We start from the raw sequence: 12875 nt of genomic DNA on the forward strand, positions 1-12875 counted from the left end.
TTCGAGGGCTGCTGGTGCATTTAACTCTTTTTTCTATTTTGAAATTTTTTAAATGAAAACATGTAGCAAAATATATAAAAAAGTAAATTTTTACCATAAGCCTATTGTGACATGCGGAATTTAAAAAAATCAAAATCATATTTTAGTATATATAATGGTTAAGAATGTGAAACCATAATATATAACTCACCTACTTTACTATCTCATACAACTCAAGGCTGATTTTATAGTTTTTACACTCATAATCACTTTATACACTAAATATGCTTTTAATATTTTTTTAGTTCTATAGATCACAATAAGCTTATGCTAAAAACTTTACTTTTTGGACATGTTTTGCTATTTTGTTTGAATTAAATAAATTTCCAGAATAAGTTTAAAAATTATTTGTAGGGGCGGGTGAGGGGATCCCTACAAATCTGTTTCTAAAATATTTTTTCTATTTTATCTGGAATTTCATTTAATTGTTTACATATAGTAAAAGAAATAAGAAAGTGAAACTTTTACACTATGGTTATTATGAACTATAGACATAAAATTATGTCAAGTATATTTCAGTGTGTATAAAGGTTAAGATTGTGGAAACCTCAAAGTATGACTTGAGTCATATGAGATACAATATAGTTATAGCTTAGAGAATTTATAATAATTTACCATTAAATAAGCTTAAATTAAAAAATTATCAACTACAAACTTTTAGATCTCATCATTCTCTACAATTTTGAAATAAATTTTGACTTCATCTAAGATCATATGGAAAAAGTTATGATCTTTTTTGCATGGAACTATTTTTAGGGGTAGGCCATGCCATCACACTCTCCTAAAAATACATTTTGAGGGATATGTGAGACCATCACCCACCCCTGAAAATGATGCTCATTTTTAGGGGCGGGTGAGGGGTGACCCGCCCCTAAAATTACTTTTTTTATTGGCGGGTCGGACACTTTAGTAACTCCGCTTCATTTGAAGCAAAAGATAAAATTTTGTTCCGGCTCCAAAAAATAGGGGCGTTATTACAAATTGTTTTTGTAGTAGTGAAATATTGCAGCTGCGCTACATCGACCACAAGAGTTAATTTTGCGGGGCAGCTAAGTGAGCTCGTTTATGCACCTGCCGCTCTTGCAAGTTGACATGTAGAAGTAGACAAAAATTGCTGACATCACCCACATGCATGCAAATCCAAAAATTTTAAAAAACTATAAATATTAAATTGAGCATTCAGATTAAATTTAGATTACACAATTATCTTTCTTATGTCCTTTTTGATTTTACATATTTGTGATTCTGCTAAGTGTATTGTGTTGTTTGGGATGTATAGGCTGAAATACAAGTGATGTGATGAATGGGCTATAATATGAAGAAAAAGGCTAAATGTAATGTGCTCTTTAGGCTATATGTGAGCTGAAATGCAAGGTTTGGGCTATTCTACTGTTTGGGCTATTTTGTTGTTATTAAAACAAAGCATGTTATTTTGATCCACAAAAGGATTGGGCTGCATTCGAAAATAAAGAATATTTTTTTGAGAAATTAAATGATTGATAGGTAAAATTAAAGGGGCTTACAATTGGGCCTCACCCATAATATATTGCCCACTAGATGGGTCTTATTGGGTCAGCGAAATTATTTGTAATGAATTAAATCATCAGAATATATATGCCACATCAGATCCTAATTATTGCCACATTATATGTTGGTGGTTGTTTTATCCTACATGTCACTCGTACAATTATCTATAGGAAAGATTTTGTAACCTTTTCTAAGCTAGATAATGTTGAAAAATGTGTGTCATAATTTAACGACGATAGAAGGATTGTCATAAGATTTATGATAGAAAAAATGTTTTTATCGTAGAATACGTTTTGATACGTATGATAGGTGACCAATGAATTTTCATCATGTTTGTGTTGTCATACATTGCAAAACATGATAAAAATATAGATTTTGTGATGTAAAACAAGCGTCTTAGAGTTTGGAGAAGCTATAGACTTGGTTCCTACGTTCACACATATTCAATTACTCTATCCACCAAAGTGACTAAGAGAAGATTAATACAATTAGCAAAAGTCTTATGACTTGATTAGTGTTAGTTTAGGCCTCTTAGTGCATTGCTTTGGGTGTTAGCATAGAGTAAGGCAAGGTGTGCACACCTCTTTGTATTGGTTCTTGCACGCATCAAAAGTCGTAAATCCAAAGTTGTAAGTCTTAGGAGACCCTCTAATCCTCGGCTATCTACAGAGTTACTTTACTGAAAGCTTGGCCCTTACGCAAGCATTCTCTTGCCTGGGGCACCAATGAGGATCAGGGAGTTTGCAATCCCTACCTCACCTACCTTCCGCATTACTTATTGCACTTTACTTCCATTTTTCTAGAATATGCAGGAGAGCTGCATATCATTCTATTAAGGAGATATAATACAAGTTTGTTTGCAACGCGGGCCTTCCCGGGCCCACGCACACAGTTTCAACGTTTAAAAGGGCTTATACAAGTTACAACCAGGGAACATGTCCCCAGAAAAAAAAAGGAAAGGAAAATAAAAATCCCACGCCGGGCCCCACCTGTTAGCCTCTCCCTCTCCTCTCTCTGTTCTGCTCGCGGCGCGCCGCACGCACGCGTCGCCGCCGCCGGCAAACCTCGTGCCACGTGTCGGCCATCCTCGTATCCCGTGCCGCCCCTTCGCTCTTCTCCTCACCCCTCTCCTTATCCGTGCTCGACCGGCATCCCCGCCCCTAACCCTAGCACGTTCCCCTCCATTGCCGCCGCCCCGAGCTCCGTCGGCCGCCGTCGATTCGCCGCCCTCGGTGAGCTGTAGCTCGATTCTTCGCGGGGAGAGCTTCTCCTCCCTTTCCTCCTTTGATTTTGGCCCTCATCCGGCCCTTTCCCCTCCCCTGCAGGGCCGCCGCCGCGCCGGTCCGCCCGCCGCCGCCCCTGCTCGCCGCGCCGCCCTTCCGCCGCTGTTTCCCGCCCTCCAAGTAGCCGGTGAGGCTCGCCGCCATCACCTCCACCTCGTGCGCGCCTCCCCTACCTCGCTTTGGCTCCACTTCGCCGCGCCGCATCGCGCCGCCTCCCGCCGTCGCCGCGCGCGACGCGTGCGCGCGCGCCGTGGCCGCGGATCAAGGCCCCTAGTTGGCCTTGACTCGGGCTGGTGGGCCGCTGGCCAGCGGGCCCCACCCGTCAGCGCCTGCGGTTGTGGGATCCGGGTGTACCTAGCGATTTGGTTAGGGTTTCTTAGGTTTTATATTCCTGCAATCTTGCAAAATCCATAGAAATTCATGTATAGCTCCAAAAATTATGAAACTTATTTTGTTGGATTCCTCTAGCTTAGATCTACTCAAGAAAAATATTGTTTTGCATGTTACTTTTCTGTAGATTTATGTATAGTTTCTTAGGTTTTAATGCTTATTTATTTGTGTATTGCTCTAAAAATTTTAACCTAAATTTTGTTAGACTCCTTGTGAGGTGTTGTTTTCAGTGGTGCAACTTACTTAGGTGCTTCCTTGCTGTTTATCAAAGTTTTAGCTTGTTTTCTTATACTTTGTCTGAAAATGGTTTAATATAGAACTTTTTGCTGGAAAGTGAGAAAATAGTAAAACCAGTTTTGTTAGCTTTGTTTTCATGCCTAGTATCTAAGATAATTTTCTTGGATTTGTTTAGCTTATTTTGCATTCCTTTTCTGATTTACCTTGTTTAGAGTGGCTGAAAACTAATATGTTTATGTTTACTTATAGGAAAATGCTTTTAATGCAAAACCAATTTTCTTGAGTTCTTTGTATTGTTCTCTGCATGCTCAGTTATTTCCATGATTTATGCTTGTTGTTTAGTTCATTTCTTAATTCTTGCATCGCATTCATGCATTTTAGTGACCGAATCGTCGGAGAACGAACCTGTGGAGCCCGCCGAGTCCGTTGAACCTGAACCCGGAGTCCCGTTTCTGGTCGAGCCCGAAGTTAACCAAGGCAAGCAGCTAAGCATATTCCTTGCACCTATTTAATCTATTTTAGTTTAGCTATTCCAATTGGGTATTGTGGGCTATATATGTATAGTATGTATGTATTGCATTGTTGTACCTATCTTTATGCATGATCCTTCCTTGATTTGTTATCCCTATTCTTGGCACTAGTTAGTTAGTTAATTACTTAACTTGACTAGATGCTTAGCCCTGCTTAAAATTCTTCTATTGCTCGCTAGACCGGAATGGTTTGGAGGATCACATTTACCATTAATCCTTGATCGCACTAGTTCGGTTGGGTTGTTAAGAGTTTGGTAGTATCGAGATTCGAGCGGAATGGTAGGGCCAAGAGAATGAAGTCACATGGATATAGTCCGCTTGGATCGATTAAGGACCGAGTGGACGACGTCGGTTTTGAGCACCTTTCCGTGCTACCACATATCCAATATAATGGTATGGATAAGCCAATTACCTTCTTTGACTTGATCATTGATGTGCAGTCCTAGCTACGGGCTATGCAGAGAGGCTTAGTGTATCCCCAGGTGGACCTATGTGTAGGAAAGTTTAGAGATGTCCCTGGTGGAACTAAGTCTCTACTCGTAAGCTAGGTGTGAGGTTCAATGATCGAGCCTTGTTGGGAACGGTTGACGTGAGTACCCCCTTGCCTGGCGTGATCGGTTGGGTGAGTCGCATGGTCCTCGCGTCGTGTGGGTAAAGTAGTACACCCTTGCAAGGTTATAATCAATTTGAATTGCCGCGCTCTCGGTTATGAGCAAGCTCTTTATCCCATGAACTCCTCATAGAATTTCGATTGTGTTGGGAGTGGTTTATGTTATAGTTATGATCAGTTATAGGTTATATTACTCTCTTAATCAACTAAAAGTGTTTGGGGTTGGGCAAGATTAATTAATTCTGATAGGTGATAGTGTAGAGAGCTAAAGCTTATACAATAATTACTTAACCTTAAAGCTTTTACTTGAGCCAATGCATGATCCTTGTTTATTTAATCGCGTAAGTCTTGCGGAGTACTTTTGTACTCAGGGTGCTTTCTAAATCTAGTTGCAGGTGAGCCGAAAGTGGTGTTCGGCCAGTTCTACCCCGCTGATCCAAACGCGGGGGAAGAGTAGGTCGTGGTGGCTGTAATGATGTCCTTGAGCAAAGCGTCATTACTTAAGTAAGTCTTTATCGTAATTGAGTTTCGTGAGAGCATGTAAATATAATAAACTTTATGTTTCTGTTTAATATGACTTTCGTGAGCCCAAGGCTTGTAAGTGAAGTTTGAAACCCACCTATATTGAACTTGTAATATTAAGTGTGTAAAATTGCTCTTTGTGGATTTTGGCGATGTATTCGATTGTAAACGGTATGTGCATATACTGATTCTGGGCGTATGTTGGAGCACATACCGGGACTACCGGATTTGATATTATTTTGGATGAATGACGTGTCGGTCATTCGTGTCTCTAGATGTGGGATAACACGTGGCACGCTCTCCGGCAAGTACGTGTTAACTCTCATCTGGATGATAATGACCGGCGGTTCGTTTAAAATAGTATCAAATTGGGCGGTTCTCACAGAACAACAACAGGCTAGGCAAAGAACACCCCTAACTCTGGCTCTGCGTGGCAACTGACCAGCCAAGCACCGCCACAAGCTGCAGCTTCCGTGTCTCCTTGGCGTGTACCCATCCGTATCCCCGCACATGTGGAAAGTGGAACCCATCCAGGGTTTTAAAATCCGACCGGACCGGCCTAACCGCCGCCCTCCGGTACCGGTTTACCGGACCGGTTAGGCCGGTAGCCGGTGGAAACCGGTTGAATTCAAATCCAAATTCAAAAACTCTCATGCAACCGGTTCCGACCGGTTTACCGGCCGGTTTTACCGGTTTACCGGTCGGTTTGACCGGATTGAAATTCAAAAGCTCCCGTGCAACCGGTTTACCAGCCGGTTTGACCGGTTTACCGATCGGTTTGACCGGTTTACCGGCCGGTTTGACCGGTTTGATCGGTGGGCCTTCATGGGCCGGCCCATTTTTTTCTTTTTCTTTTTTGATTTAACTTTAAATTCCCACAAACTATACTAAATGACTACTAAATGAATGAATTTTTGAGAAAATTTGACACCATTAGATTCATCACACCTTGAAGTATTTTTAGGAATTTTTCATTTTTTGAATTCAAATTTAAAATTTGAATTTTGGCCGGTTGGGTACCGGCCGAAACCGGAACCGGACCGGACCGGTTTGACCGGTAACCGGTCAAACCGGACCGGTTCCCACCGGTTAGGTTAACCTTGAACCCATCCGCTCCCTCCAGGAGCTTAGCCATTCAATTTTTTTTTTTACAATCTCTAGTCCCACGCCGCAAAGATAATGGAGCTGCAGCCGTCATCCCGTCTGGCTGTCCCAGTTCAAATATTTTCCTTTCTCTGCTTGAAGCTGGGATTGTCCTCTGTCTCCGTTCTAATCGTTCCGAATCTCCATTATCTACATGTGTGCACTATGGAGTAGCTCGATTTTGCGGCAAGAAGCTATGGCTTGGACCTTGGACCTGGAGGCACTGCCTGGATCCAAGAACACACCCATATGTATAGTTTGTAGGACTGCACTTTACTTTGTGCGTTTTACATTTCCTACAATTGCCATGTATAGTTTGTAAGATTGGACCCTATGGTACAAAAATTTTATGAGATAGCAATATATAGAAACATATTGTGCAAATCTAAATAGATTTGGAAATAAATTTTTATAATTCGCCACCTCCTGTCGACCTCTCAGTTCACACGGCACCCGCTTGGTTTTGTCCATCAGCGAAGCGTGATGTACTGAGCAGTCCATGTCCCAAGCAGACGGATCCATGGCGGTTTTGGAGTACTGGTTTTGCAATTTTTAATAAAATAATTTTTATTTGTCACTCGTCATGTGATGTGTTACCATGGAGAGACAACAGTGCCACCTGCTTCATTTGCCGCTACCATTCCACACCACAATCTTATTCGCAAATCATCGGTACTCCCGAATATGTACATATTAATCTTAGCTTTTCACATTGACACGCTCTACATACTGAAACATTAAGTAGCGATTCTGTCAAAAGAAATTGAAGAGCATAAAAAGACTTTCCAGTATAGAAATTTTTCCATACCAATGGGTAGGTTTTCAATTTAAAAAGTATGGGGGATTTTACTTCGCTTATCACACTGCATGTTCCTTTCTCAAACTGGTGGTGATACAGACTTTTATCGCCAGTTCCAAAAGCCACTACGGACACACCTGCTCACGAACCGGCAGTAAAAGTCTATCACTGCCGCCTTGAGCTCAATCGACATTCATGGGTAGTATTGTATATGTACACTCTATTTTATAGAATTATTTATTGAAAATGGAAGGAGTATTTTTATCAATCTATACTATTTGTTAGGCACTGTTTTTTAGAATTATATATTGAACTATAAATATCTTACCAGTACAAAGAACTGGTGATGTACATCCATTATAGAGCATGATTTCACCAAAGTACATGCTATGCTTCTCTCATACTAGTTTCCATATTCAAATAAAATCTTAAACTGACCAGCATGTTCTACAACAAAACAACAGGCACACACGCAGTCTCCATCTCTCACACACCATCAGCACCTAGCCCACTCACCGTAGCTGGAGCTGAATGTTCCCCCACCGTGCCTCTGTGCAAATTCCACGACCGCCCTCCGTACGGAGGCATCCCACGCCTTTGCGATGTCTAGGACTGACATGGGATCTGGGAGTCCACAGAGGGCCTGCCGGAAGGCTACGTCCAGTGTGCCAGAAATGGCATTGAACCTCTTCCTGCAGCAAGTCGAGTTGCATCTTAGTAATGGACAACAACATGTTAACGATACACTATTACCTTTTGAGAATCAAGCTGCCTGAACTCACCTCATTTGCTCATCACCCTTGTCACAGACAAGCATAGGAGAGCTTCTTGGATAATCTGCAGGGACCAAGAGCTTCAGGGGTATGACGATACACTGCACAGATAAAGTCTATCAATATCACAGAAATTTTATGCAATGTGTCGTAAAATAAGCAGTAGGCTTGATGGCAAGAGTACCATTCCAGGTGTTGCAAAGAGCGATGCAAGGTCTGGTGCGAGTGATGTGGCAGTGTAGAAGAGCTTGACCATTGTCCCACCACAGCTAGAGGAGATCCCATCTGTTCCATTGTCATTAGCGATGCTGATAATGGTATCTAACAACATGCTGTTTGCAGAGTTTATTTCATCTAACAGAGTATCCTTAGCATTCTGCAATACAAAGTTTGAAAAAAGTGAGACTGCTCGTGTTGTTGATAGAAATATGTTGCAATTCATAAGAGAGTAGAAATTGCCTCATTAATAGCTTCAGAAAATAAAGAAAATATGTTTCAGAAAACTAGGAAAAGAAAACAATGATCCCTCATGTTACTTGTGTTTTTTGCCTTCTAGCACGCCGTTCTACACTGTATTCATCCTCGGAGGCAGTGCAATCAAATGTCAAGCAACTTGCACCCATGATGCCCTGTGGTGCTGACTCAGAATACAATGATGTACTTTCCAAATCACGCTTCATTTTGTTCGCAGTGCTAGATCCACACTGCTCTGAGAAGAATGCCCAATCCTCAAAGGTATCCATTTCGCTCTGTTGTACCCAATTGTTCGAGTTGAGGACTGAGCAGACAGAATTAGCTGCGCTACAAAGCATCGCTGGTGATGAAGTACGCACCTGAAGATAAGTCAAGAAATAAGTTAAAGAATTCCAAATATCAAATGTTAACAATATGATCAATGTTGCATGCTTACCGCATCAAGTAGGCGATCGATGGGCCTCTTAGCCTCCAGTATTTCATTTCTAGGGTCATCCTTATCCTCTGCTTGATGATCTACTATTTCTGCCAGAAGTGGTGCGGATGGCATGATTGGTTTAATGGTAGTGACCTGTTTAATACAATTTTCTGCAGCTGTTGCTGTTCCTCCTACTACTGTCTGTGCACTGGTAGTTGCTGAGATGTCTTGTAGTAGTGAGCCATAAAAACTCTCGAAGTTGTCGGATGATGTAGGGTGCACTGAAGGACAGGGCAAAGCAGCTGGATCACAACCTGAATTGGTAACGGATGAAGTGGTTTCTATAACACCAGGATTGGCAAAGGGTGATGATGGCAATGATGATTTTGCTGAAGCACATGGTGAAACAGCTTGTATAGAAGTAGATTGGGCAAATGATGATGGCAACATAGAGTTCCCTGAAGCACATGACGAGGCAACTTTTAAAACACCTGGCTTGGCAACTGATGATGGCAATGTGGACTTCACAGAAACAGAGGATGAGGTTGTAGGATTTGCATCTCTTGGCGTAGAAATGGGTGATGAGGATGTGGACACCTGAGAAGGTGAAGAGACTTTTACAGTGCCTGCCTTGATAGCAAGTGAAAGTGTCTGTGTGCAACACTCCTGAAGCTTATCGATTGGCAAAGACTGCACCAATCCTCGTGTCTTTTTAGGGAAACAAGAGCTTTCTACTCCTAACAAGCTGTTGCTATTGATTTCTTGAGCTGCTGGTGTTGTAGTTATAATATTCTTCATCAACTGGGTATTTACAGGTTGTTCTTGCTGATTTTGATGGCTACAATATAGAAAAAAGCACACAAAGGAATTGTATAAATTTGTCATATAAAAATAATGATAAGCAATCTCAACCATTCTGAAAGTTGCTAAATTTAAATATTTTAGAAAGGAGATTTAAATATTAAATGAGAAATTACTAGATAATGCAGCCTAATAAGCAGCCCATCACATAATTTGTACTTTCTTCATTGCAATTCAAGGTCATGGTCACACATCATCAGGAACCCAATATTTCACAGTAGTTCTTTTAAAACTATTAAAAGACAAGTGCATTTTATACCGACCTTGTACCAGCACTGGATGGAGCCTGATCACCAATAAGATTGATTATTTTAGGCTGCCCATGAGAAATCTGGTACCTATTTCTACTTCTCCTGTAGAAACCTAGCAAATCTTGTATGGACTTGAGAAACATGGAGAGCTGCCCCCTGTAGTTGTCAGGGATGCTGCTTTTCTCTAGCAGTAAGAATTTCACCATCAGTTTTGTTTTCTGCTTCAAGTGTACTCTAAATCTGTATTGTTGAGCTCTTTCATTGGGTAATGACTCAAGCTGCTTCTGTCCAGAAATGGAACAAAAGAATGTGAGAGATATTGGTGTTGATGAACATTCATAAGGTTCAAAGTTTTAATATGAAAATAATAAAGGACCTGTGAAAGTTTTGGAACAAGAATGGCTTTATCCAATTCCATGAGCTCTAAAAGGTAAGCATCCTTTAGCGGCTTGATCTGAAATCCATGTAACCGCAATATGATTATATGATGATTATTCACATTCCAAGCTATGTAGCAATGCTTATATTATTAAAAGACAAGACAATGATATATACAGATATGATATGTGAGCAATTAAACTGCAGTGATCATAAATTCTTGTGGCAGCATGATATATACTTTATAGATATACATGGGCATGACTGGAAGATAAAAAAGCTCATAGAAAAATAAAGACTTGAGAGAAAATTCTTGTCTCAGCCTGAATATACGATATGTCAAAAAGACTTTTCCCACCTTCTGAAACATTTCCTCCCTCCAATCAACTTCTCCAGCATTTCCCGTAGTTGCTGAAAATGACAAACAAGATGTGAACATTTGTGATGAGTTAACAAAGAAAAGTAAGGAATTGATGCAGCATCATGTCATACACAATTTATGACGGACTAATAATGCAGGTGGGAAAACCTAAAGTTTGAGAGATCTTACAGAACAAGATGTTTTGCTGACTGGCGGTGATCAGCTGCTGAGGTAGGGCCACAGGCTGAGATTCTATTTCGATATGTTCATTGAGTGCCTCTTGTTCATGCATCCTCAGCTTTGACCCTAATCCAATTGTTACACCAGGTTGAGTATTCTGTGCTCCAAGATGACCATTATGCACCTGCATTTGGTACTTTTGCCTATCCATCGTCTGTTGTTGGTTGAACCCCAAACCTTTTTGATTCACCATCATGAGTTCCTTCGGCAACATACCATTTTTCCCGAAGGGATTCTGCTGCACATTTGGTTGAACTGGCTGTCCTTGTGGCTGTGTAATTCTATTTGGGTTGCATCCTGAAAAGTCTGAGGGCTGCATTTGCAAGGCTAGTTGCTTCAACTTTTCAGATGCTACTGGTTGTACCATCCGCTGACTGAGTAGGACATTTGTTTCCGATGGAGTTGTTGATGCTTGTCGCGAGTTAAGAGTTTGACCTGGCTTTCTTGTAACCTCTAGATGTTCTTGCTTAACGTTGACGTGATGTTTTGTGCTGAAGGACAAGCCACGTTCTGGTTTGGCACTAGGCCCGAAACTAAAGATGTCGTAGGAAGGCTTTGCAGCTGAGAAGATTGCCTTCCGTGAGTAGAAATCGATGGCACTTGCGTTGATGAATTACCTCCGTTGATTGCATGAATTGCATTAACTGGACGCATATGGCTTCCCATTTGTACTTGGTGATGATGGATTGAAGCAGCACGCTGCAAAAGTTTTTGCTTTTGTAGCTCCAGAGTAGACAACTTGTAAGAAACTCTCCTAAGATAATCTCCCTGTAAATATGATGAAACTATATTACACACCATGGTATGAGATAAAACACATGAAACGGGAACCAGAGGAAGAAAACATATAGCTAACAGTTTTATTTCATTTTCTATCATATACTACTTGCATTCACCAGTTAATTTTAGTACAGATATGCAAACGACTGCATACCTAGCATAGTAATAGATCTGAAGCTCAAATGCACATGAAGCATGCCATAAAAATGAGGAAAAAGTCCATTTTTGACCCCTCAACTCTTGTGTTTGTCCAACTTTAACCCCCAACTACAAAACCTGACACAATGGATACCCCAACAATTAATACCGTGCAACTTTGCCACCCCCCCACCCCACCCCTTCTAGGTGGTATTGTGATGACATGACAGTGGTTTTGCTCTCTTTTTTCCAACTAAACCATGACGTGGCCGGGCCCACATGTCATACCCATTCTCTCTCCCTTCTTCACTGCCGACGCCACCATCTTCTCTCTCCCTCTTCGTGCTCCCGCCGCCGGGTAGCCCTGAGCTCACCCCATGCTTGCGCCACTGGCCCCAGCTCCTCTCCGTCCCCGCGCCGAGGTCCAGTGTCGTGCCCCCCGTCCTCCTCCCCACGCCACGCACAGGCGCCCCACCCTACCTCGTCGGGGCTTGCGGGAGTAGAGGTGGCGCAGCCGCGCGGAGCTCGTGGCGCGCTTGTCGGGGCGTAGAGCAGGGGTAGTGCGTCTGCCGGAGATCGTGGAGCAGGCGGCTCGGTGGCGCAGCTCGGCACAACCAAGGGGGCGGACCGGCAACGCGGCGGGCGGGGCATTTCTTCATCCTCCCTCCATCCCCCATGGCTCCACCCCGCACCATCACCACTCCCCTATGGCCTCTCCTTTCTTCCCCTGCGCGCAGTGGCAGGCGGGGCTGCGAGAGGCGACAGGGTGCGCAAGCAGAACGGTGCGCGAGCGATGGTATGCGGCAGCCGCCAGGGGCGCGCGAGTAGCACCTCGTCTAGCGGCAGCGGTGGCCCCATTTGACAGCGTGGGAAGCCACCCCAACCCTCCCTGCTGCCTCGCCTTGTCGTCCACTACACGCGCACCTGCCTCGCCACCCGCGCGAGAGCTCAGTGTCGCCACCTGCGCCACTGCCGCGCAGGAGGCGAGCTCCACCACCTTTCGAAATCCGGCGACCTCACTCCGTCATTCTCTGATTCCCCGCACAAGTAGCAGCCCCATGACCTCCTCCCTTGATTCCACCCACTGGTCGCGTACGCCGCTCGCCTGAGCGGGCCATGCG

The 12875-nt window shown here is 42.9% G+C and overlaps 1 protein-coding gene across 1 annotated transcript; it reads right to left on the reverse strand.

Annotated features, from left to right (window-relative positions):
• Positions 1-7462: 7462 nt before the first annotated feature.
• Positions 7463-11459, reverse strand: LOC120682021 (cell wall protein DAN4-like). Its single transcript, XM_039963746.1, has 9 exons — positions 10786-11459; positions 10594-10646; positions 10234-10311; positions 9870-10141; positions 8764-9583; positions 8390-8686; positions 8038-8229; positions 7863-7954; positions 7463-7772 (listed from the first exon to the last, which is right to left on the reverse strand). Exons 1-9 carry the CDS (start codon positions 11201-11203, stop codon positions 7577-7579), a joined length of 2418 nt encoding a protein of 805 aa, XP_039819680.1. The 5' UTR covers positions 11204-11459; the 3' UTR covers positions 7463-7576.
• Between the last annotated feature and the right edge of the window lie 1416 nt (positions 11460-12875).

Source organism: Panicum virgatum, chromosome 7N (assembly GCF_016808335.1).
Source record: "Panicum virgatum strain AP13 chromosome 7N, P.virgatum_v5, whole genome shotgun sequence".
Lineage (NCBI taxonomy): Eukaryota > Viridiplantae > Streptophyta > Magnoliopsida > Poales > Poaceae > Panicum > Panicum virgatum.

Bases quoted from the DNA above. Each gene is read 5' to 3' on its own strand.
- LOC120682021 (XM_039963746.1), bottom strand. From the start codon at position 11,203: ATGGTACAACCAGTAGCATCTGAAAAGTTGAAGCAACTAGCCTTGCAA. The intron at 8,230-8,389 runs GTAACATGAGGG...TTTGTATTGCAG, and splicing joins CTAGAAGGCAAAAAACACAA to AATGCTAAGGATACTCTGTT. The intron at 7,773-7,862 runs GTGAGTTCAGGC...GACTTGCTGCAG, and splicing joins AAGGGTGATGAGCAAATGAG to GAAGAGGTTCAATGCCATTT.